The 25,156-nt window shown below is 44.7% G+C and overlaps 1 protein-coding gene across 1 annotated transcript in view; it reads right to left on the bottom strand.

Moving 5' to 3' along the window:
• csmd2 (CUB and Sushi multiple domains 2) overlaps positions 1 to 25,156 on the bottom strand; it is a gene marked incomplete at its 5' end in the record, with an annotated part of 597,374 nt that overhangs the window by 333,388 nt on the left and 238,830 nt on the right. The window contains 2 exons of the mRNA XM_090227432.1: positions 712 to 838; positions 24,540 to 24,731. Coding sequence (XP_090083558.1) covers positions 712 to 838; positions 24,540 to 24,731 — 319 coding nt within the window. The remainder of the gene's footprint in view (positions 1 to 711; positions 839 to 24,539; positions 24,732 to 25,156) is intronic.

Here is a 25,156-nt window from a genome sequence, read left to right on the forward strand (position 1 = left end):
AATGTACAGACCCATGGAGGAAGAGGAGGAGGAGGAGGAGGGGAAATTAGTTAATGTACTGACCCCATGGAGGAGGAGGAGGAGGAGGAGGAGGAGGAGGAGGAGAAGTGAGTTAATGTACTGACCCCATGGAGGAAGAAGAGGAGGAGGAGGGGAACTGAGTTAATGTACTGACCCCATGGAGGAAGAGGAGTAGGAGGAGGGGAAATGAGTTAATGTACAGACCCCATGGAGGAAGAGGAGTAGGAGGAGGGGAAATGAGTTAATGTACTGACCTCATGGAGGAGGAGGAGGAGGAGGAGGAGGGGAACTGAGTTAATGTACTGACCCCATTGGGGAAGAGGAGGAGGAGGAGGAGGGGAACTGAGTTAATGTACTGACCCTATGGAGGAAGAGGAGGAGGAGGAGGAGGACTGAGTTAATGTACTGACCCCATTGGGGAAGAGGAGGAGGAGGAGGAGGGGAACTGAGTTAATGTACTGACCCTATGGAGGAAGAGGAGGAGGAGGAGGAGGACTGAGTTAATGTACTGACCCTATGGAGGAAGAGGAGGAGGAGGAGGAGGAGGGGAAGGGAGTTAATGTACTGACCACATGGAGGAAGAGGAAGAGGATGAGGAGGAGGGGAAGGGAGTTAATATACTGACCCCATGGAGGAAGAGGAGGAGGAGGAGGAGGAGGAGGAGGAGGAGGAGGGAGTTAATGTACTGACCCTATAGTGCTTCCTGGGGCCGCTTCGATGCTCCAGACACAGTGCAGGTTATGTTCATATGGAGCTGGGTAACCTGGAGACAGTATTCGACCTGTAGGCTCATCCTTGATGGTTCCTCCACACTCCGCTAGAGAGTTAGAGAGAGAGAGGGAAAAGAGAGAGAGAGAAAAGAGAGAGAGGGAGAAAAGAGAGAGAGAGAAAAGAGAGAGAGAGAGAAAAGAGAGAGAGGGAGAAAAGAGAGAGAGGGAGAAAAGAGAGAGAGGGAGAAAAGAGAGAGAGGGAGAAAAGAGAGAGAGGGAGAAAAGAGAGAGAGGGAGAAAAGAGAGAGAGGGAGAAAAGAGAAAGAGAAAGAAAGAGAAAGAGAAAGCGCAAGAAAAAAAAAGAGGGAAGGAAATAAGTTAGTGATATTATTTTATTATACTACCCTGAATTCAAGTGATACTTTAAAGTTAAAACCTTATTTATTTTTAGACTTAAAGAAAAATTAAAATAAATTAATGTTATCGTATGATTCTTCCGTTTCATGTTATAAATTTAGAGGAGAGTGAAGAGACAGTTGGGTGAATGCATATTCAATAGGACTGTGTGCACGCGTTTACTCATTGATCTTGTTTTGGCTGATTTCATGAGGCTACAGATGGAAAACCAACCAGTGGCAGTGAGATGATGTCTAGTCGCGGGTAGTCGGAGGAGGAGGAGGATTGAACTAGGTGAAAGTGGGCTGAGATTATGCACATTTTCCCCCCATCCATGAAACATCGGATCTCATTAAAAGTTTCTCTTTACCTAGAATATGTTATGAAATAGTGCACTAAGTTTTATAGACGATAGATTTTCGTTTTTAAATATTGCCATGTTCAGAAGGAGTGCAAGGGTGAATTGAGTTTGTGCACACGCACACTTCCCGACGGGAAATATGCAAATAAATGCTACAACGAGCCAATAGGATCTCGCTAGCTAGTGCTTGGCTTTGCCCACTTCCTTGTTCTGTCCACTACACTTAATTTGCTTAATTTGTTCCCACTGTAAATAGATGCAGATTCTTGGGTTAGTTAATAATATATTTGACATTATATTAGATAACCTGTCCAGCAGTGAGCTAGTTTAGTAGAGAAATACTTATGTCATGCAATAAAATGCAAATGAATTACTTAAAAATCATACAATGTGATTTTCTGGATTTTTGTTTTAGATTCCATCTCTCACAGTTGAAGTGTACCTATGATAAAAATTACAGACCCCTACATGCTTTGTAAGTAGGAAAACCTGCAAAATCGGCAGTGTATCAAATACTTGATCTCCCCACTGTGTGTGTGTATATATATATATATATGTATATATATATATATAACTACAAGTACTTAGCGAAGAGGTTGGAATATGACGGATGATTCAGGGAATAATGGAATATATTATATATATTATATATTATATTATGTAATATTGATACTTCAGGGAATAATGGAATATATTATTTGTAATATTGATACTTCAGGGAATATTTTCTGTTGTTACAGTTTTTTTACAATCACTTTGAGAATCCTGATGTCACTTTTTCTAAACTTTTTAAAATGCCAATTATTTTCTAAACTCTGGAAACTTTTTTCCAATTGCTTGGATACAAAACACTAAAAAAAAAGCTAAGATCATTTGTTCATTGAACTAAAATCACCTGTTCAAAATGTTAAAATGACACAACTTGACATCAAAGTATTACCATTTCAAAATGCAGTTCACACATTACATCTTGAGATGACTGTCTATTCATTTCATTACAATGATCTGACTATCAATTGATACAACTTCTCAAAATACAACCGATCAAAAAGATAAGTAACTGTTGCGTTCTTTGGTCCTGCCGTACATACCTACACGTACGCTACGGTCACAAGACGCAGGCCTCCTAATTGTCCCTAGAAATGTTAAGCAAACAGCTGGAGGCAGGGCTTTCTCCTATAGAGCTCCATTTTTATGGAACGGTCTGCCTACCCATGTCAGAGACGCAAACTCGGTCTCAACCTTTAAGTCTTTACTGAAGACTCATCTCTTCAGTGGGTCATATGATTGAGTGTAGTCTGGCCCAGGAGTGGGAAGGTGAACGGAAAGGCTCCGGAGCAACTAACCGCCCTTGCTGTGTCTGCCTGGCCGGTTCCCCTCTTTCCACTGGGATTCTCTTTCCTCTATTACAGGAGCTGAGTCACTGGCTTACTGGTGCCCTTCCATGCCGTCCCTAGGAGGGGTGCACCCCCCTTGGGTTGTGTCGTGGCGGAGATCTTTGTGGGCCATACTCGGCCTTGTCTCAGGATGGTAAGTTGGTGGGTGAAGATATCCCTCTAGTGGTGTGGGGGTTGTGCTTTGGCAAAGTGGGTGGGGTTATATCCTTCCTGTTTGGCCCTGTCCGGGGGTGTCATCGGATGGGGCCACAGTGTCTCCTGACCCCTCGTGTCTCAGCCTCCAGTATTTATGCTGCAGTAGTTTATGTGTCGGGGGGCTAGGGTCAGTTTGTTATATCTGGAGTACTTCTCCTGTCCTATCCGGTGTCCTGTGTGAATTTAAGTATGCTCTCTCTAATTCTCTCTTTCTCTCTTTCTTTCTCTCTCTCTGATGACCTGAGCCCTAGGACCATGCCTTAGGACAACCTGACATGATCACTCCTTGCTGTCCCCAGTCCACCTGGCCGTGCTGCTGCTCCAGTTTCAACTGTTCTGCCTGTGATTATTATTATTTGACCATGCTGGTCATTTATGAACATTTGAACATCTTGGCCATGTTCTGTTATAATCTCCCCCCGGCACAGCCAGAAGAGGACTGGCCACCCCACATAGCCTGGTTCCTCTCTAGGTTTCTTCCTAGGTTTTGGCCTTTCTAGGGAGTTTTTCCTAGCCACCGTGCTTCTACACCTGCATTGCTTGCTGTTTGGGGTTTTAGGCTGGGTTTCTGTACAGCATTTTGAGATATCAGCTGATGTACGAAGGGCTTTATAAATACATTTGATTTGATTTGACTTGATTTGGTTACTCTTAATGCATAGTTTTATGGAAACTGACAAACAATATTCCATGTTTAGATCATGAAAGTTTCAGGATAACGAGATCCATTGACACCAATTACCGTGGACCATGAACCAATTGGACTACATTATCTATGAATGTAATATTTCATCATCATTCTTTATCAGACACTGTCTCTATGGTCCCATGTACCACTTTTCCTGATCGTGTTTTCAGATTTGACATTACTGTACACTCACTGGCTACTTTATTAGGTACACCTATCTAGTACTGGGTAGGACCCCCTTTTGCCAGTCTGAATTATTCACGGTGTTGTACGTTAAGCACCACTGCACCACCCTTCTGCACCACTGTTTTAAATGGCTGTTTTTTGAGAATTTCTGTTAGCTTGAATGAGTCTGGACATTCTCCTCTGACCTCTCTCATTAACAAGTGTTTTAGCCCACAGAACTGCCGCTCACTGAATGTGTTTTGTTAAACACCATTCTCTGTGAATTCTAGAGACTGTAGGGAGTAAAAATCCCAGGAAGGCAGCTGTTTCTGAGATGCTGGAATCACCATGTGTGGCATCAACAATCATACCACGGTTAAAGTTGCTTAGATTACGCATCTTGCCTGTTCTAATGTTTGTTCGAACAACAACTAAAGCTCTCTATTCTATATATTGAGTTGCAGGCAGCCACATGATTCGCTGTTTGAAGGAGCAGGCTTTTGCATTAACACGCATGTGTACCTAATAAAGTGGCCGGTGAGTGCATATGTATTCAGGCCCTTGCAATTGCTTTTCCAATACTGCCAACTCGTTAATGATGAATTATTTCACATTGTGGTACGAGTATATAATGAAATGAGTGGTATCCACCTACAACAACATAGAGATAACATGGAGCTGGCTGGTGATCCAGGTCACAATAGAGGTCAAGCAGTGGGAGGAGGAAGACGTGGTGGTCAAAGGAATGGCAGGGGACAAGCACCCCTTCTGAGAGGTGGTCGTGGGCCTCGTTGGAGAGGTGTAGGGGGAACGTGGTAGAGGACAAGGCCACGGACCAAGCACCCCTTCTGAGAGGTGGTCGTGGGCCTCGTTTGAGAGGTGTAGGGGGAACGTGGTAGAGGACAAGGCCACGGACCAAGCACCCTTTCTGAGAGGTGGTCGTGAGCCTCGTTTGAGAGGTATAGGGGGAACGTGGTAGAGGACAAGGCCACAGACCAAGCACCCCTTCTGAGAGGTGGTCGTGGGCCTCGTTTGAGAGGTGTAGGGGGAACGTGGTAGAGGACAAGGCCACAGACCAAGCACCCCTTCTGAGAGGTGGTTGTGGGCCTCGTTTGAGAGGTGTAGGGGGAACGTGGTAGAGGACAAGGCCACGGACCAAGACAGCGGAAGCCACAGCAAAGAGCGTCCAATGAAATCCGAGCAATTGTTGTAGACCATGTCGTAAATCATGGCACGACAATGACTGAGGCAGCAACAATGATTCAACCAAATCTCAGAGGATCAACCGTGGCCTAAATCATCAGAACTTTCCGCAATGAGAACCGGTAAGTCTTCAGCATGCACTAAACATTAGGCTACTCTCAACTGTCAAATGACTGTATACTGCATGACAATGTGTACTACAGAGTAGGTGATGTGACTAAATGTGTTCTTACTGTAATTTTCCTTGCAGAATTGAGACTTGGCCAAAGAGGTGAGGCAGAGGCAACATTCTGACTGACCAACAAGAGCAGGATGTGGTCAATTTGGTTCGGGCCAGAGATGGTATTCACCTTACAGAAATTCGGCAGCACATCCTGGACAATGACGACATGTTGAACAATGTGGAAACCATAAGATTGCCGACTATTGCACGCATGCTGAAAAGGCACCAGGTGTCTCTAAAACAAGCTATACCGTGGGCCTTCTGAAAGAAATGCAGACAGAGTGAAGCAACTGAGGACTGAGTATGTTCAGGTATGTTCAGTTTCAAGATGCCTGTTGTGAAACATTTCCCCCAAAATTCTACATCGCTTTAATCAGTAATTCTCCAAAATGCATCACAAATCCCTCTTTTTGGATGAGGCAGGCTTCAACCTGGCCAAGACAAGGAGGAGAGGTCGGAATTTCATTGGCCAGTGGGCAACCATCCAAGAACTCGGACAATGTGGGGCCAACATCACAGTGTGTGTGTGGCTATATCGGAAGATGGTGTGGTTGGATGCAGACCACGTATTGGATCATATAATGCAGCTCTCCTTGTAACCTTCCTTGATGAGCTAAATCAGGTCTGTAGAGCTGATGGCGTGACCTATGTCATTGTGTGGGATAATGTCAGGTTCCACCATGGTCAAATGGTGCAAGCAAGGTTTCAGGCCCATCCACAATTTACCACCCTGTACTTACCCCCATACTCTCCTTTCCTTAACCCGATTGAGGAATTTTTCTCCACATGGAGGTGGAGTGTATATGATAGGCGCCCTCACTAACAAGCCGCCCTTCTCCAGGCCACGCATGCAATCACATCACAGCAGACCAGTGTCAGGCCTGGATTCACCCGAAGATTCTTCCCAAGATGTTTGGCTAATGAAAACATCCATTGTGATGTGGATGAGAACCTGTGGCCAAATCCACAAAACAGGGTTGATGGAAATGTAGAAGTAGTAATTGATCTTTTGTTTTGCTTTTTACAGTAAGCAGTGATGTCTTACAGTAAGCCAGGTGAGGAACACTGCAGTGATGTTTTACAGTAAGCCAGGTGAGGAACACTGCAGTGATGTTTTACAGTAAGCCAGGTGAGGAACACTGCAGTGATGTTTTACAGTAAGCCAGGTGAGGAACACTGCAGTGATGTTTTACAGTAAGCCAGGTGAGGAACACTGCAGTGATGTTTTACAGTAAGCCAGGTGAGGAACACTGCAGTGATGTTTTACAGTAAGCCAGGTGAGGAACACTGCAGTGATGTTTTACAGTAAGCCAGGTGAGGAACACTGCAGTGATGTTTTACAGTAAGCCAGGTGAGGAACACTGCAGTGATGTTTTACAGTAAGCCAGGTGAGGAACACTGCAGTGATGTTTTACAGTAAGCCAGGTGAGGAACACTGCAGTGATGTTTTACAGTAAGCCAGGTGAGGAACACTGCAGTGATGTTTTACAGTAAGCCAGGTGAGGAACACTGCAGTGATGTTTTACAGTAAGCCAGGTGAGGAACACTGCAGTGACGTTTTACTGTAGTTTTTTCTTTTCTTTTTTGTAGCTAATTATTTTTGCTTTGATTCAAAGAAACCTATGTTGTGTTTTAATTGTATTTCATCAACAAATGTCATTTTGTTCAATGATTCCACTGTGTCTGTTGTATTCTCTCTACTAGTCCTTTTACAGTGATGTGTTTGCGTGTAGTAGCATAATGAAACCTGTATCACATATTTTGTACTACAATATTTAATGATTGTACGAACAACTACACAGTGAGACTATCGGTATCTTGTGTGTGGGTGATCTAAATGAATGTTCCTATGGTATTTCATGATAAATTCGTTTTTTGAACCGATGATTCTGCAGGTGCAAGGTTTCTTTAAAGATATGAAAGCACAATGCAATGTTTTGAACATTGGACAGCCTGTGTTACAAGTGATGACCGTTTTGAGTTTGGTGTCTAGAGTTTTGAAAAATGACCCCAAGGTTCTGAAATTAGTGCCAAAGTGATTGTAAAAAACTGTAATATTGCTGCTAGGTTTGAAGTAATTTATCCTGTTGTATGCTGGGAAATGAAGGGTAGTTTATAATTTATCCTGTTGTATGCTGGGAAATGAAGGGGAATGGCAGGCTTGTCATGTTTTAAGACACAAATCACATGTTGTCAGGTTAGGATGGTCAGGGGTGTGTGCACATGCGTGTGAGTGTGCACGTGGACATGTGCATGTGAGTGTGCGTGTGTGTGTGTTTGTTTGGATGTAAGGGGTAGTTGAAGTGACGGTTCTAGTTTCACGGCTCAATAAGCAGTGAATCCTTCAGAGCCCTGAGTTTAAACACGATAATACATGAACAACCTTTTCACACACACACACACACACACACACACACACACACACACACTATCTTGTTGATGAATTGGAAAAAGCATATGCAGTATCTCTCACTAAGCCGGGTCTGAAGTGACAACGAGAGACAAACCAACAGACACAAAGAGACACACACAGACACACACAGACACACACAGACACAGAGAGACACACAGACACACACAGACACACACAGACACACACAGAGACACACACAGACATAAAGAGACACACATACACACAGAGACACACAGAGACACACAGAGACACACACAGACACACACAGACACACACAGACACACAGAGACACACAGAGACACACAGAGACACACAGAGACACACAGAGACACACAGAGACATACAGAGACACACACAGACACACACACAGACACACAGAGACACACAGAGACACACACAGACACACAGAGACACACACAGACACACACAGACACACAGAGACACACACAGACACACACACAGACACACACAGACACACACAGACACACAGAGACACACAGAGACACACAGAGACACACAAAGACAGACACAGACACACACAGACACACAGAGACAAACAGAGACACACAGAGACACAGAGACACACACTGACACACACAGACACACACAGACACACACACAGACATAGAGAGACACACAGAGACACACAGAGACACACAGAGACACACAGAGACACACAGAGACACAGAGACAAAGAGACACACACAGACACACAGAGACACACACAGACACACAGAGACACATAGAGACACAAAGAGACACACAGAGACACAAAGAGACACACAGAGACACACACAGACACACAGAGACACACACAGACACACACAGACACACAGAGACACACAGAGACACATAGAGACACACACAGACACACACAGACACACACAGACACACAGAGACACACACAGACACACAGACACACAGAGACACACACAGACACACAGAGACACACACAGAGACACACAGACACACACAGACACAGTCATGAGGAGACAGACCAGCAGATATCCCCTGGTATTATGGAGACATACCCCCAGATATACCCTGGTATTATGGAGACCGAACCCCAGATATACCCTGGTATAATGGAGACAGACCACCAGATATACCCTGGTATTATGGAGACAGACCACCAGATATACCCTGGCATTATGGAGACAGACCCCCAGATATACCCTGGTATTATGTAGTCATGAGGAGACAGACCACCAGATATACCCTGGTATTATGTAGTCATGAGGAGACAGACTACCAGATATACCCTGGTATTATGGAGACATACCCCAGATATACCCTGGTATTATGGAGACAGACCCCCAGATATACCCTGGTATTATGGAGACAGACTACCAGATATACCCTGGCATTATGGAGACAGACCCCCAGATATACCCTGGTATTATGTAGTCATGAGGAGACAGACCACCAGATATACCCTGGTATTATGGAGACAGACCCCCAGATATACTCTGGTATTATGGAGACAGACCACCAGATATACCCTGGTATTATGGAGACAGACCCCCAGATATACCCTGGTATTATGGAGACAGACCCCCAGATATACCCTGGTATTATGGAGACAGACAACAAGATATACCCTAGTATTATGTAGTCATGAGGAGACAGACCACCAGATATAGCCTGGTTTTATGTAGTTATGAGGAGACAGACCACCAGATATACCCTGGTATTATGCAGCTGAGGAGACAGACCACCAGATATACCCTGGTATTATGTAGTCATGAGGAGACAGACCACCGGATATGTCCTGGTATCATGTAGTCATGAGGAGACAGACCACCAGATATAGCCTGGTTTTATGTAGTCATGAGGAGACAGACCACCAGATATACCCTGGTATTATGCAGCTGAGGAGACAGACCACCAGATATACCCTGGTATTATGTAGTCATGAGGAGACAGACCACCGGATATACCCTGGTATTGTGTAGCTGAGTAGGCAGACCACCAGATATACCCTGGTATCATGTAGCTGAGGAGCCAGACCACCAGATATACCCTGGTATTATGGAGACAGACCACCAGATATACCCTGGTATTATGGAGACAGACCACCAGATATACCCTGGTATTATGGAGACAGACCACCAGATATACCCTGGTATTATGGAGACAGACCACCAGATATACCCTGGTATTATGTAGTAATGAGGAGACAGACCACCAGATATACCCTGGTATTATGGAGACAGACCACCAGATATACCCTGGTATTATGGAGACAGACCACCAGATATACCCTGGTATTATGGAGACAGACCACCAGATATTCCCTGGTATTAAATAGTCACGAGGAGAAAGACCACCAGATATACCCTGGTATTATGTAGTCATGAGGAGACAGACAACCATAATTACCCTGGTATTATGGAGACAGACCCCCAGATATACCCTGGTATTATGGAGACAGACCACCAGATATACCCTGGTATTATGGAGACAGACCACCAGATATGCCCTGGTATTATGTAGTCACGAGGAGAAAGACAACCAGATATACCCTGGTATTATGTAGTCATGAGGAGACAGACCACCAGACATACCCTGGTATTATGTAGTCATGAGGAGACAGACCACCAGATATACCCTGGTATTATGTAACTGAGGAGACAGACCACCAGATATACCCTGGTATTATGTAGTCATGAGGAGACAGACCACCAGATATACCCTGGTATTATGTAGTCATGAGGAGACAGACCACCAGACATACCCTGGTATTATGTAGTCATGAGGAGACAGACCACCGGATATACCCTGGTATTATGTAGCTGAGGAGCCAGACCACCAGATATACCCTGGTATTATGTAGTCATGAGGAGACAGACCACCAGATTTACCCTGGTATTATGTAGCTGAGGAGACAGACCAGATATACCCTGGTAATATGTAGTCATGAGGAGACAGACAACCAGATTTACCCTGGTATTATGTAGCTGAGGAGACAGACCAGATATACCCTGGTATTATGTAACTGAGGAGACAGACCACCAGATATACCCTGGTATTATGTAGTCATGAGGAGACAGACCACCAGATATACCCTGGTATTATGTAGTCATGAGGAGACAGACCACCAGACATACCCTGGTATTATGTAGTCATGAGGAGACAGACCACCGGATATACCCTGGTATTATGTAGCTGAGGAGCCAGACCACCAGATATACCCTGGTATTATGTAGTCATGAGGAGACAGACCACCAGATATACCCTGGTATTATGTAGTCATGAGGAGACAGAACACCGGATATACCCTGGTATTATGTAGTCATGAGGAGACAGACCACCAGATATACCCTGGTATTATGCAGCTGAGGAGACAGACCACCAGATATACCCTGGTATTATGTAGTCATGAGGAGACAGACCACCGGATATGTCCTGGTATCATGTAGTCATGAGGAGACAGACCACCAGATATAGCCTGGTTTTATGTAGTCATGAGGAGACAGACCACCAGATATACCCTGGTATTATGCAGCTGAGGAGACAGACCACCAGATATACCCTGGTATTATGTAGTCATGAGGAGACAGACCACCGGATATACCCTGGTATTGTGTAGCTGAGTAGGCAGACCACCAGATATACCCTGGTATCATGTAGCTGAGGAGCCAGACCACCAGATATACCCTGGTATTATGGAGACAGACCACCAGATATACCCTGGTATTATGGAGACAGACCACCAGATATACCCTGGTATTATGTAGTAATGAGGAGACAGACCACCAGATATACCCTGGTATTATGGAGACAGACCACCAGATATACCCTGGTATTATGGAGACAGACCACCAGATATACCCTGGTATTATGGAGACAGACCACCAGATATTCCCTGGTATTAAATAGTCACGAGGAGAAAGACCACCAGATATACCCTGGTATTATGTAGTCATGAGGAGACAGACAACCAGATATACCCTGGTATTATGGAGACAGACCCCCAGATATACCCTGGTATTATGTAGTCATGAGGAGACAGACCACCAGATATACCCTGCCTGGTATTATGTAGTCATGAGGAGACAGACTACCAGATATACCCTGGTATTATGGAGACATACCCCAGATATACCCTGGTATTATGGAGACAGACCCCCAGATATACCCTGGTATTATGGAGACAGACTACCAGATATACCCTGGCATTATGGAGACAGACCCCCAGATATACCCTGGTATTATGTAGTCATGAGGAGACAGACCACCAGATATACCCTGGTATTATGGAGACAGACCCCCAGATATACTCTGGTATTATGGAGACAGACCACCAGATATACCCTGGTATTATGGAGACAGACCCCCAGATATACCCTGGTATTATGGAGACAGACCCCCAGATATACCCTGGTATTATGGAGACAGACAACAAGATATACCCTAGTATTATGTAGTCATGAGGAGACAGACCACCAGATATAGCCTGGTTTTATGTAGTTATGAGGAGACAGACCACCAGATATACCCTGGTATTATGCAGCTGAGGAGACAGACCACCAGATATACCCTGGTATTATGTAGTCATGAGGAGACAGACCACCGGATATGTCCTGGTATCATGTAGTCATGAGGAGACAGACCACCAGATATAGCCTGGTTTTATGTAGTCATGAGGAGACAGACCACCAGATATACCCTGGTATTATGCAGCTGAGGAGACAGACCACCAGATATACCCTGGTATTATGTAGTCATGAGGAGACAGACCACCGGATATACCCTGGTATTGTGTAGCTGAGTAGGCAGACCACCAGATATACCCTGGTATCATGTAGCTGAGGAGCCAGACCACCAGATATACCCTGGTATTATGGAGACAGACCACCAGATATACCCTGGTATTATGGAGACAGACCACCAGATATACCCTGGTATTATGGAGACAGACCACCAGATATACCCTGGTATTATGGAGACAGACCACCAGATATACCCTGGTATTATGTAGTAATGAGGAGACAGACCACCAGATATACCCTGGTATTATGGAGACAGACCACCAGATATACCCTGGTATTATGGAGACAGACCACCAGATATACCCTGGTATTATGGAGACAGACCACCAGATATTCCCTGGTATTAAATAGTCACGAGGAGAAAGACAACCAGATATACCCTGGTATTATGTAGTCATGAGGAGACAGACAACCAGATATACCCTGGTATTATGGAGACAGACCCCCAGATATACCCTGGTAGTAAGGAGATAGACCCCCAGATATACCCTGGTATTATGGAGACAGACCACCAGATATACCCTGGTATTATGGCGACAGACCACCAGATATGCCCTGGTATTATGTAGTCACGAGGAGAAAGACAACCAGATATACCCTGGTATTATGTAGTCATGAGGAGACAGACCACCAGACATACCCTGGTATTATGTAGTCATGAGGAGACAGACCACCAGATATACCCTGGTATTATGTAACTGAGGAGACAGACCACCAGATATACCCTGGTATTATGTAGTCATGAGGAGACAGACCACCAGATATACCCTGGTATTATGTAGTCATGAGGAGACAGACCACCAGACATACCCTGGTATTATGTAGTCATGAGGAGACAGACCACCGGATATACCCTGGTATTATGTAGCTGAGGAGCCAGACCACCAGATATACCCTGGTATTATGTAGTCATGAGGAGACAGACCACCAGATTTACCCTGGTATTATGTAGCTGAGGAGACAGACCAGATATACCCTGGTAATATGTAGTCATGAGGAGACAGACAACCAGATTTACCCTGGTATTATGTAGCTGAGGAGACAGACCAGATATACCCTGGTATTATGTAACTGAGGAGACAGACCACCAGATATACCCTGGTATTATGTAGTCATGAGGAGACAGACCACCAGATATACCCTGGTATTATGTAGTCATGAGGAGACAGACCACCAGACATACCCTGGTATTATGTAGTCATGAGGAGACAGACCACCGGATATACCCTGGTATTATGTAGCTGAGGAGCCAGACCACCAGATATACCCTGGTATTATGTAGTCATGAGGAGACAGACCACCAGATATACCCTGGTATTATGTAGTCATGAGGAGACAGAACACCGGATATACCCTGGTATTATGTAGTCATGAGGAGACAGACCACCAGATATACCCTGGTATTATGCAGCTGAGGAGACAGACCACCAGATATACCCTGGTATTATGTAGTCATGAGGAGACAGACCACCGGATATGTCCTGGTATCATGTAGTCATGAGGAGACAGACCACCAGATATAGCCTGGTTTTATGTAGTCATGAGGAGACAGACCACCAGATATACCCTGGTATTATGCAGCTGAGGAGACAGACCACCAGATATACCCTGGTATTATGTAGTCATGAGGAGACAGACCACCGGATATACCCTGGTATTGTGTAGCTGAGTAGGCAGACCACCAGATATACCCTGGTATCATGTAGCTGAGGAGCCAGACCACCAGATATACCCTGGTATTATGGAGACAGACCACCAGATATACCCTGGTATTATGGAGACAGACCACCAGATATACCCTGGTATTATGTAGTCATGAGGAGACAGACCACCGGATATACCCTGGTATTGTGTAGCTGAGTAGGCAGACCACCAGATATACCCTGGTATCATGTAGCTGAGGAGCCAGACCACCAGATATACCCTGGTATTATGGAGACAGACCACCAGATATACCCTGGTATTATGGAGACAGACCACCAGATATACCCTGGTATTATGGAGACAGACCACCAGATATACCCTGGTATTATGGAGACAGACCACCAGATATACCCTGGTATTATGTAGTAATGAGGAGACAGACCACCAGATATACCCTGGTATTATGGAGACAGACCACCAGATATACCCTGGTATTATGGAGACAGACCACCAGATATACCCTGGTATTATGGAGACAGACCACCAGATATTCCCTGGTATTAAATAGTCACGAGGAGAAAGACAACCAGATATACCCTGGTATTATGTAGTCATGAGGAGACAGACAACCAGATATACCCTGGTATTATGGAGACAGACCCCCAGATATACCCTGGTAGTAAGGAGATAGACCCCCAGATATACCCTGGTATTATGGAGACAGACCACCAGATATACCCTGGTATTATGGCGACAGACCACCAGATATGCCCTGGTATTATGTAGTCACGAGGAGAAAGACAACCAGATATACCCTGGTATTATGTAGTCATGAGGAGACAGACCACCAGACATACCCTGGTATTATGTAGTCATGAGGAGACAGACCACCAGATATACCCTGGTATTATGTAACTGAGGAGACAGACCACCAGATATACCCTGGTATTATGTAGTCATGAGGAGACAGACCACCAGATATACCCTGGTATTATGTAGTCATGAGGAGACAGACCACCAGACATACCCTGGTATTATGTAGTCATGAGGAGACAGACCACCGGATATACCCTGGTATTATGTAGCTGAGGAGCCAGACCACCAGATATACCCTGGTATTATGTAGTCATGAGGAGACAGACCACCAGATTTACCCTGGTATTATGTAGCTGAGGAGACAGACCAGATATACCCTGGTAATATGTAGTCATGAGGAGACAGACAACCAGATTTACCCTGGTATTATGTAGCTGAGGAGACAGACCAGATATACCCTGGTATTATGTAACTGAGGAGACAGACCACCAGATATACCCTGGTATTATGTAGTCATGAGGAGACAGACCACCAGATATACCCTGGTATTATGTAGTCATGAGGAGACAGACCACCAGACATACCCTGGTATTATGTAGTCATGAGGAGACAGCCCACCGGATATACCCTGGTATTATGTAGCTGAGGAGCCAGACCACCAGATATACCCTGGTATTATGTAGTCATGAGGAGACAGACCACCAGATATACCCTGGTATTATGTAGTCATGAGGAGACAGAACACCGGATATACCCTGGTATTATGTAGTCATGAGGAGACAGACCACCAGATATACCCTGGTATTATGCAGCTGAGGAGACAGACCACCAGATATACCCTGGTATTATGTAGTCATGAGGAGACAGACCACCGGATATGTCCTGGTATCATGTAGTCATGAGGAGACAGACCACCAGATATAGCCTGGTTTTATGTAGTCATGAGGAGACAGACCACCAGATATACCCTGGTATTATGCAGCTGAGGAGACAGACCACCAGATATACCCTGGTATTATGTAGTCATGAGGAGACAGACCACCGGATATACCCTGGTATTGTGTAGCTGAGTAGGCAGACCACCAGATATACCCTGGTATCATGTAGCTGAGGAGCCAGACCACCAGATATACCCTGGTATTATGGAGACAGACCACCAGATATACCCTGGTATTATGGAGACAGACCACCAGATATACCCTGGTATTATGGAGACAGACCACCAGATATACCCTGGTATTATGGAGACAGACCACCAGATATACCCTGGTATTATGTAGTAATGAGGAGACAGACCACCAGATATACCCTGGTATTATGGAGACAGACCACCAGATATACCCTGGTATTATGGAGACAGACCACCAGATATTCCCTGGTATTAAATAGTCACGAGGAGAAAGACCACCAGATATACCCTGGTATTATGTAGTCATGAGGAGACAGACAACCAGATATACCCTGGTATTATGGAGACAGACCCCCAGATATACCCTGGTAGTAAGGAGATAGACCCCCAGATATACCCTGGTATTATGGAGACAGACCACCAGATATACCCTGGTATTATGGAGACAGACCACCAGATATGCCCTGGTATTATGTAGTCACGAGGAGAAAGACAACCAGATATACCCTGGTATTATGTAGTCATGAGGAGACAGACCACCAGACATACCCTGGTATTATGTAGTCATGAGGAGACAGACCACCAGATATACCCTGGTATTATGTAACTGAGGAGACAGACCACCAGATATACCCTGGTATTATGTAGTCATGAGGAGACAGACCACCAGATATACCCTGGTATTATGTAGTCATGAGGAGACAGACCACCAGACATACCCTGGTATTATGTAGTCATGAGGAGACAGACCACCGGATATACCCTGGTATTATGTAGCTGAGGAGCCAGACCACCAGATATACCCTGGTATTATGTAGTCATGAGGAGACAGACCACCAGATTTACCCTGGTATTATGTAGCTGAGGAGACAGACCAGATATACCCTGGTAATATGTAGTCATGAGGAGACAGACAACCAGATTTACCCTGGTATTATGTAGCTGAGGAGACAGACCAGATATACCCTGGTATTATGTAACTGAGGAGACAGACCACCAGATATACCCTGGTATTATGTAGTCATGAGGAGACAGACCACCAGATATACCCTGGTATTATGTAGTCATGAGGAGACAGACCACCAGACATACCCTGGTATTATGTAGTCATGAGGAGACAGACCACCGGATATACCCTGGTATTATGTAGCTGAGGAGCCAGACCACCAGATATACCCTGGTATTATGTAGTCATGAGGAGACAGACCACCAGATATACCCTGGTATTATGTAGTCATGAGGAGACAGAACACCGGATATACCCTGGTATTATGTAGTCATGAGGAGACAGACCACCAGATATACCCTGGTATTATGTAGTCATGAGGAGACAGACCACCAGATTTACCCTGGTATTATGGAGACAGACCACCAGATATACCCTGGTATTATGTAGTCATGAGGAGACAGACCACCGGATATACCCTGGTATTATGTAGCTGAGGAGCCAGACCACCAGATATACCCTGGTATTATGTAGTCATGAGGAGACAGACCACCAGATTTACCCTGGTATTATGTAGCTGAGGAGACAGACCAGATATACCCTGGTATTATGTAGTCATGAGGAGACAGACCACCAGATATACCCTGGTATTATGGAAACATACCCCAGATATACCCTTGTATTATGGAGACAGACCCCCAGATATACCCTGGTATTATGGAGACAGACCACCAGATATACCCTGGCATTATGGAGACAGACCCCCAGATATACCCTGGTATTATGTAGTCATGAGGAGACAGACCACCAGATATACCCTGGTATTGTGGAGACAGACCCCCAGATATACTCTGGTATTATGGAGACAGACCACCAGATATACCCTGGTATTATGGAGACAGACCCCCAGATATACCCTGGGATTATGGAGACAGACCACAAGATATACCCTAGTATTATGTAGTCATGAGGAGACAGACCACCAGATATACCCTGGTATTATGCAGCTGAGGAGACAGACCACCAGATATACCCTGGTATTATGTAGTCATGAGGAGACAGACCACCGGATATGTCCTGGTATCATGTAGTCATGAGGAGACAGACCACCAGATATAGCCTGGTTTTATGTAGTCATGAGGAGACAGACCACCAGATATACCCTGGTATTATGCAGCTGAGGAGACAGACCACCAGATATACCCTGGTATTATGTAGTCATGAGGAGACAGACCACCGGATATACCCTGGTATTGTGTAGCTGAGTAGGCAGACCACCAGATATACCCTGGTATCATGTAGCTGAGGAGCCAGACCACCAGATATACCCTGGTATTATGGAGACAGACCACCAGATATACCCTGGTATTATGGAGACAGACCACCAGATATACCCTGGTATTATGGAGACAGACCACCAGATATACCCTGGTATTATGGAGACAGACCACCAGATATACCCTGGTATAATGTAGTCATGAGGAGACAGACCACCAGATATACCCTGGTATTATGGAGACAGACCACCAGATATACCCTGGTATTATGGAGACAGACCACCAGATATACCCTGGTATTATGGAGACAGACCACCAGATATACCCTGGTATTATGGAGACAGACCACCAGATATACCCTGGTATTATGGAGACAGACCACCAGATATACCCTGGTATTATGTAGTCATGAGGAGACAGACCACCAGATATACCCTGGTATTATGGAGACAGACCACCAGATATTCCCTGGTATTAAATAGTCACGAGGAGAAAGACCACCAGATATACCCTGGTATTATGTAGTCATGAGGAGACAGACCACCAGATATACCCTGGTATTATGGAGACAGACCACCAGATATTCCCTGGTATTAAATAGTCACGAGGAGAAAGACCACCAGATATACCCTGGTATTATGTAGTCATGAGGAGACAGACAACCAGATATACCCTGGTATTATGGAGACAGACCCCCAGATATACCCTGGTAGTAAGGAGACAGACCCCCAGATATACCCTGGTATTATGGAGACAGACCACCAGATATACCCTGGTATTATGGAGACAGACCACCAGATATGCCCTGGTATTATGTAGTCACGAGGAGAAAGACAACCAGATATACCCTGGTATTATGTAGTCATGAGGAGACAGACCACCAGATATACCCTGGTATTATGTAGTCATGAGGAGACAGACCACCAGATATACCCTGGTATTATGTAACTGAGGAGACAGACCACCAGATATACCCTGGTATTATGTAGTCATGAGGAGACAGACCACCAGATATACCCTGGTATTATGTAGTCATGAGGAGACAGACCACCAGACATACCCTGGTATTATGTAGTCATGAGGAGACAGACCACCGGATATACCCTGGTATTATGTAGCTGAGGAGCCAGACCACCAGATATACCCTGGTATTATGTAGTCATGAGGAGACAGACCACCAGATTTACCCTGGTATTATGTAGCTGAGGAGACAGACCAGATATACCCTGGTAATATGTAGTCATGAGGAGACAGACCACCAGATTTACCCTGGTATTATGTAGCTGAGGAGACAGACCAGATATACCCTGGTATTATGTAACTGAGGAGACAGACCACCAGATATACCCTGGTATTATGTAGTCATGAGGAGACAGACCACCAGATATACCCTGGTATTATGTAGTCATGAGGAGACAGACCACCAGACGTACCCTGGTATTATGTAGTCATGAGGAGACAGACCACCGGATATACCCTGGTATTATGTAGCTGAGGAGCCAGACCACCAGATATACCCTGGTATTATGTAGTCATGAGGAGACAGACCACCGGATATACCCTGGTATTATGTAGTCATGAGGAGACAGACCACCAGATATACCTTGGTATTATGTAGTCATGAGGAGAAAGACCACCAGATTTACCCTGGTATTATGGAGACAGACCACCAGATATACCCTGGTATTATGTAGTCATGAGGAGACAGACCACCGGATATACCCTGGTATTATGTAGCTGAGTAGCCAGACCACCAGATATACCCTGGTATTATTTAGTCATGAGGAGACAGACCACCAGATATACCCAGGTATTATGTAGTCATGAGGAGACAGACCACCGGATATACCCTGGTATTATGTAGTCATGAGGAGACAGACCACCAGATATACCCTGGTATTATGTAGTCATGAGGAGAAAGACCACCAGATTTACCCTGGTATTATGGAGACAGACCACCAGATATACCCTGGTATTATGTAGTCATGAGGAGACAGACCACCGGATATACCCTGGTATTATGTAGCTGAGGAGCCAGACCACCAGATATACCCTGGTATTATTTAGTCATGAGGAGACAGACCACCAGATTTACCCTGGTATTATGTAGCTGAGGAGACAGACCAGATATACCCTGGTATTATGTAGTCATGAGGAGACAGACCACCAGATCTACCCTGGTATTATGTAGCTGAGGAGACAGACCAGATATACCCTGGTATTATGTAGTCATGAGGAGACAGACCACCAGATATACCCTGGTATTATGTAGCTGAGGAGACAGACCAGATATACCCTGGTATTATGTAGTCATGAGGAGACAGACCACCAGATATACCCTGGTATTATGTAGCTGAGGAGACAGACCAGATATACCCCGGTATTATGTAGTCATGAGGAGACAGACCACCAGATATACCCTGGTATTATGGAGACAGACCACCAGATATACCCTGGTAATATGTAGTCATGAGGAGACAGACCACCAGATTTACCCTGGTATTATGTAGCTGAGGAGACAGACCACCAGATATACCCTGGTATTATGTAGTCATGAGGAGACAGACCACCAGATATACCCTGGTATTATGTAGCTGAGGAGACAGACCAGATATACCCTGGTATTATGTAGTCATGAGGAGACAGACCACCAGATATAACCTGGTATTATGCAGCTGAGGAGACAGAGCAGATATACCCTGGTAATATGTAGCTTAGGAGGCAGACCACCAGATATACCCTGGTATTATGCAGCTGAGGAGACAGACCAGATATACCCTGGTATTATGCAGCTGAGGAGGCAGACCACCAGATATACCCTGGTATTAAGCAGCTGAGGAGGCAGACCACCAGATATACCCTGGTATTATGCAGCTGAGGAGGCAGACCACCAGATATACCCTGGTATTATGTAGCTGAGGAGCCAGACCTCCAGATATACCCTGGTATTATGGAGACAGACCACCAGATATACCCTGGTATTATGTAGTCATGAGGAGACAGAACACCAGATTTACCCTGGTATTATGTAGCTGAGGAGACAGACCAGATATACCCTGGTATTATGTAGTCATGAGGAGACAGACCACCAGATATACCCTGGTATTATGTAGCTGAGGAGACAGACCAGATATACCCTGGTATTATGTAGTCATGAGGAGACAGACCACCAGATATACCCTGGTATTATGCAGCTGAGGAGACAGACCAGATATACCCTGGTAATATGTAGCTTAGGAGGCAGACCACCAGATATACCCTGGTATTATGGAGACAGACCACCAGATATACCCTGGTATTATGTAGTCATGAGGAGACAGACCAACGGATATACGCTGGTATTATGTAGTCATGAGGAGACAGACCAACAGATATACCCTGGTATTATGGAGACAGACCACCAGATACACCCTGGTATTATGTAGTCATGAGGAGACAGACCACCAGATATACCCTGGTATTATGGAGACAGACCCCCAGATATACCCTGGTAGTATGGAGACAGACCCCCAGATATACCCTGGTATTATGGAGACAGACCACCAGATATACCCTGGTATTATGCAGTCATGAGGAGACAGACCACCAGATATACCCTGGTATTATGGAGACAGACCACCAGATATGCCCTGGTATTATGTAGTCACGAGGAGAAAGACAACCAGATATACCCTGGTATTATGTAGTCATGAGGAGACAGACCACCAGACATACCCTGGAATTATGTAGTCATGAGGAGACAGACCACCAGATATACCCTGGTATTATGTAGTCATGAGGAGATAGACCACCAGATATACCCTGGTATTATGTAGCTGAGGAGACAGACCAGATATACCCTGGTATTATGTAGTCATGAGGAGACAGACCACCAGATTTACCCTGGTATTATGGAGACAGACCACCAGATATACCCTGGTATTATGTAGTCATGAGGAGACAGACCACCGGATATACCCTGGTATTATGTAGCTGAGGAGCCAGACCACCAGATATACCCTGGTATTATGTAGTCATGAGGAGACAGACCACCAGATTTACCCTGGTATTATGTAGCTGAGGAGACAGGCCAGATATACCCTGGTAATATGTAGTCATGAGGAGACAGACCACCAGATTTACCCTGGTATTATGTAGCTGAGGAGACAGACCAGATATACCCTGGTATTATGTAGTCATGAGGAGACAGACCACCAGATATACCCTGGTATTATGTAGCTGAGGAGACAGACCACCAGATATACCCTGGTATTAAGCAGCTGAGGAGGCAGACCACCAGATATACCCTGGTATTATGCAGCTGAGAAGGCAGACCACCAGATATACCCTGGTATTATGTAGCTGAGGAGCCAGACCACCAGATATACCCTGGTATTATGTAGTCATGAGGAGACAGACCACCAGATATACCCTGGTATTATGCAGCTGAGGAGGCAGACCACCAAATATACCCTGGTATTATGCAGCTGAGGAGGCAGACCACCAAATATACCCTGGTATTATGCAGCTGAGTTATTCACGTTCTAGATATTTTTGTGATGAAACATTCACCTGTCCAAATTTCTGTGGAAAATATTAAATCAACGTTCCATCGATCATAAACAAAATGTAATATACGATGTTTAATGGGAAGTTTGCAAGAACATTTCTGTTCATCAGTTGTCAGGACGTCACCTGACGTCCTAACTACCACACCTTGTTACTGAGCCAATCAAGGCCATGATTGGTGAACCACGCATCCATTCATAGCTAAATAGGGAAGACATCAAAACTATGAAATAACACACATGGAATCATGTAGTATCCCCCAAAAAAAAGTGTTAATTAAACAAACCAGAATATATTTTATAGTTGAGATTCTTCAGAAATATTCTTTAAACTGATAAAACTTTTCCAAGTTGCTAGGTGTAGGCAAGGCCATATGCAAAATAGGTAACCTGGGAAATGCCTAACTAGTTTTAATGAGAGAGGAGAATGGAGCAGGATGGTGCCCTTAACTTCTCTAGGGTAGGGGGCAGCATTTGGAATTGTGGATGAAAAGCCCAAATTAAACTGCCTTCTACTCAGGCCCAGAAGATAGGATATGCATACAATAATTGGTAGATTTGGATAGAAAAACCCCTAAAGTTTCCAAAACTGTTAAAATAGTGTCTGTGAGTATAACAGAACTGATTTGGCAGGAGAAACACTGCGAAAAATCCATTCCAGAAGTAGGATTTTGTGTTGTTGTTGTACATTTCTATTCAATGCCATTGAAGTATCCATTGATTTGGGACTCAAATTGCAGTTCCTAGGCCTTCCACTAGATGTCAACAGTCTTTAGAAATTGTTCAAGGCTTGTATTCTGAAAAATGAGGGAGTAAGAGCAGTCTGAATGAGTGGACCCTGCCGTGTCACAGAGCTTTTTCATGCGCACGACCGAGAGAGTGCCTTTCTTGTTTACCTTTTATATTGACGACGTTATTGTCCGGTTGAAATATTATAGATTATTTAGGCTAAAAACAACCTGAGGATTGAATATAAACATTGTTTGACATGTTTCTATGAACTTAACGGATACAATTTAGATTTTTTTGTCTGCCTGTTGTGACTGCGTTTGAGCCTGTGGAATACTGAAGAAAACGTGCAAACAAAACAGAGGTATTTGGATATAAAGAGAGACTTTATCGAACAAAAGGAACATTTATTGAATAAATTAATGTCTTCTGAGTGCAAACATATGAAGATCATCAAAGGTAAGTGATTAATTTTATCTCTATTTCTGACTTGTGAAACTCTTCTACTTGGCTGGTTACTGTTTGTAATGATTTGTTTGCTGGGAGATGTTCTCAAATAATCGCATGGTATGCTTTCGCCGTAAAGCATTTTTGAAATCTGACACCGTGGTTGGATTCACAAGAAGTTCATCTTTAAACCTATGTAAAATAGTTGTATCTTTTCTGAATTTTTATAATGAGTATTTCTGTATTTGAATTTGGCGCTCTGCAATCTCACTGGATGTTGGCCAGTTGGGACGCTAGTGTCCCACATACCCTAGAGAGGTGAAATACTGATCTTAGGTCAGATGTTAGCCTTAAAACTTGTTTTCTGGTTGCCCACCCATAATGGAAGGGTATGTGCTTTTCTGATCGCTTGCACACACACACACACACACACAGACACACAGATATATAAACTCACCGACACATAAGGGCAGGGGGCTATCCCAGGCTCTCCTCTCCCCCCTCAAACAGGTCAGGATCTGGGGTCCCTTCAAGGTGTATCCTGGGTCACAGCTATAACACACGGTGCTGCCAGCGAAGTGACCCTTATCTTCTCTCTTATAACCAAACTGAGGAACACCCGGGTCCTCACACTTCAACAGCTCAAAACCTGCAGGACAGGGGGACAAAGAGAGAAGACGGAGGGATAGAGAGAAGACGGATGGATAAAGAGAGAAGACGGATGGATAAAGAGAGAAGACGGATGGATAAAGAGAGAAGACGGATGGATAAAGAGAGAAAACGGAGGGATAAAGGGAGAAGACGGAGGGATAAAGAGAGAAGACGGAGGGATAAAGAGAGAAGATGGAGGGATAGAGAGAGAAGACGGAGGGATATAGAGAGAAGACGGAGGGATAAAGAGAGAAGACGGGGGGATAAAGAGAGAAGATGGAGGGATAAAGAGAGAAGACGGAGGGATATAGAGAGAAGACGGAGGGATGGAGAGAGAAGACGGAGGGATAAAGAGAGAAGACGGAAGGATTCGGGACATGAGGAGATGGATGGAAGGTGGGGCAGAGAAACAAAAGGGTTTGA

Source organism: Oncorhynchus mykiss, chromosome 30 (assembly GCF_057628025.1).
Source record: "Oncorhynchus mykiss isolate SJ-2025 chromosome 30, ASM5762802v1, whole genome shotgun sequence".
Classification (NCBI taxonomy): domain Eukaryota; kingdom Metazoa; phylum Chordata; class Actinopteri; order Salmoniformes; family Salmonidae; genus Oncorhynchus; species Oncorhynchus mykiss.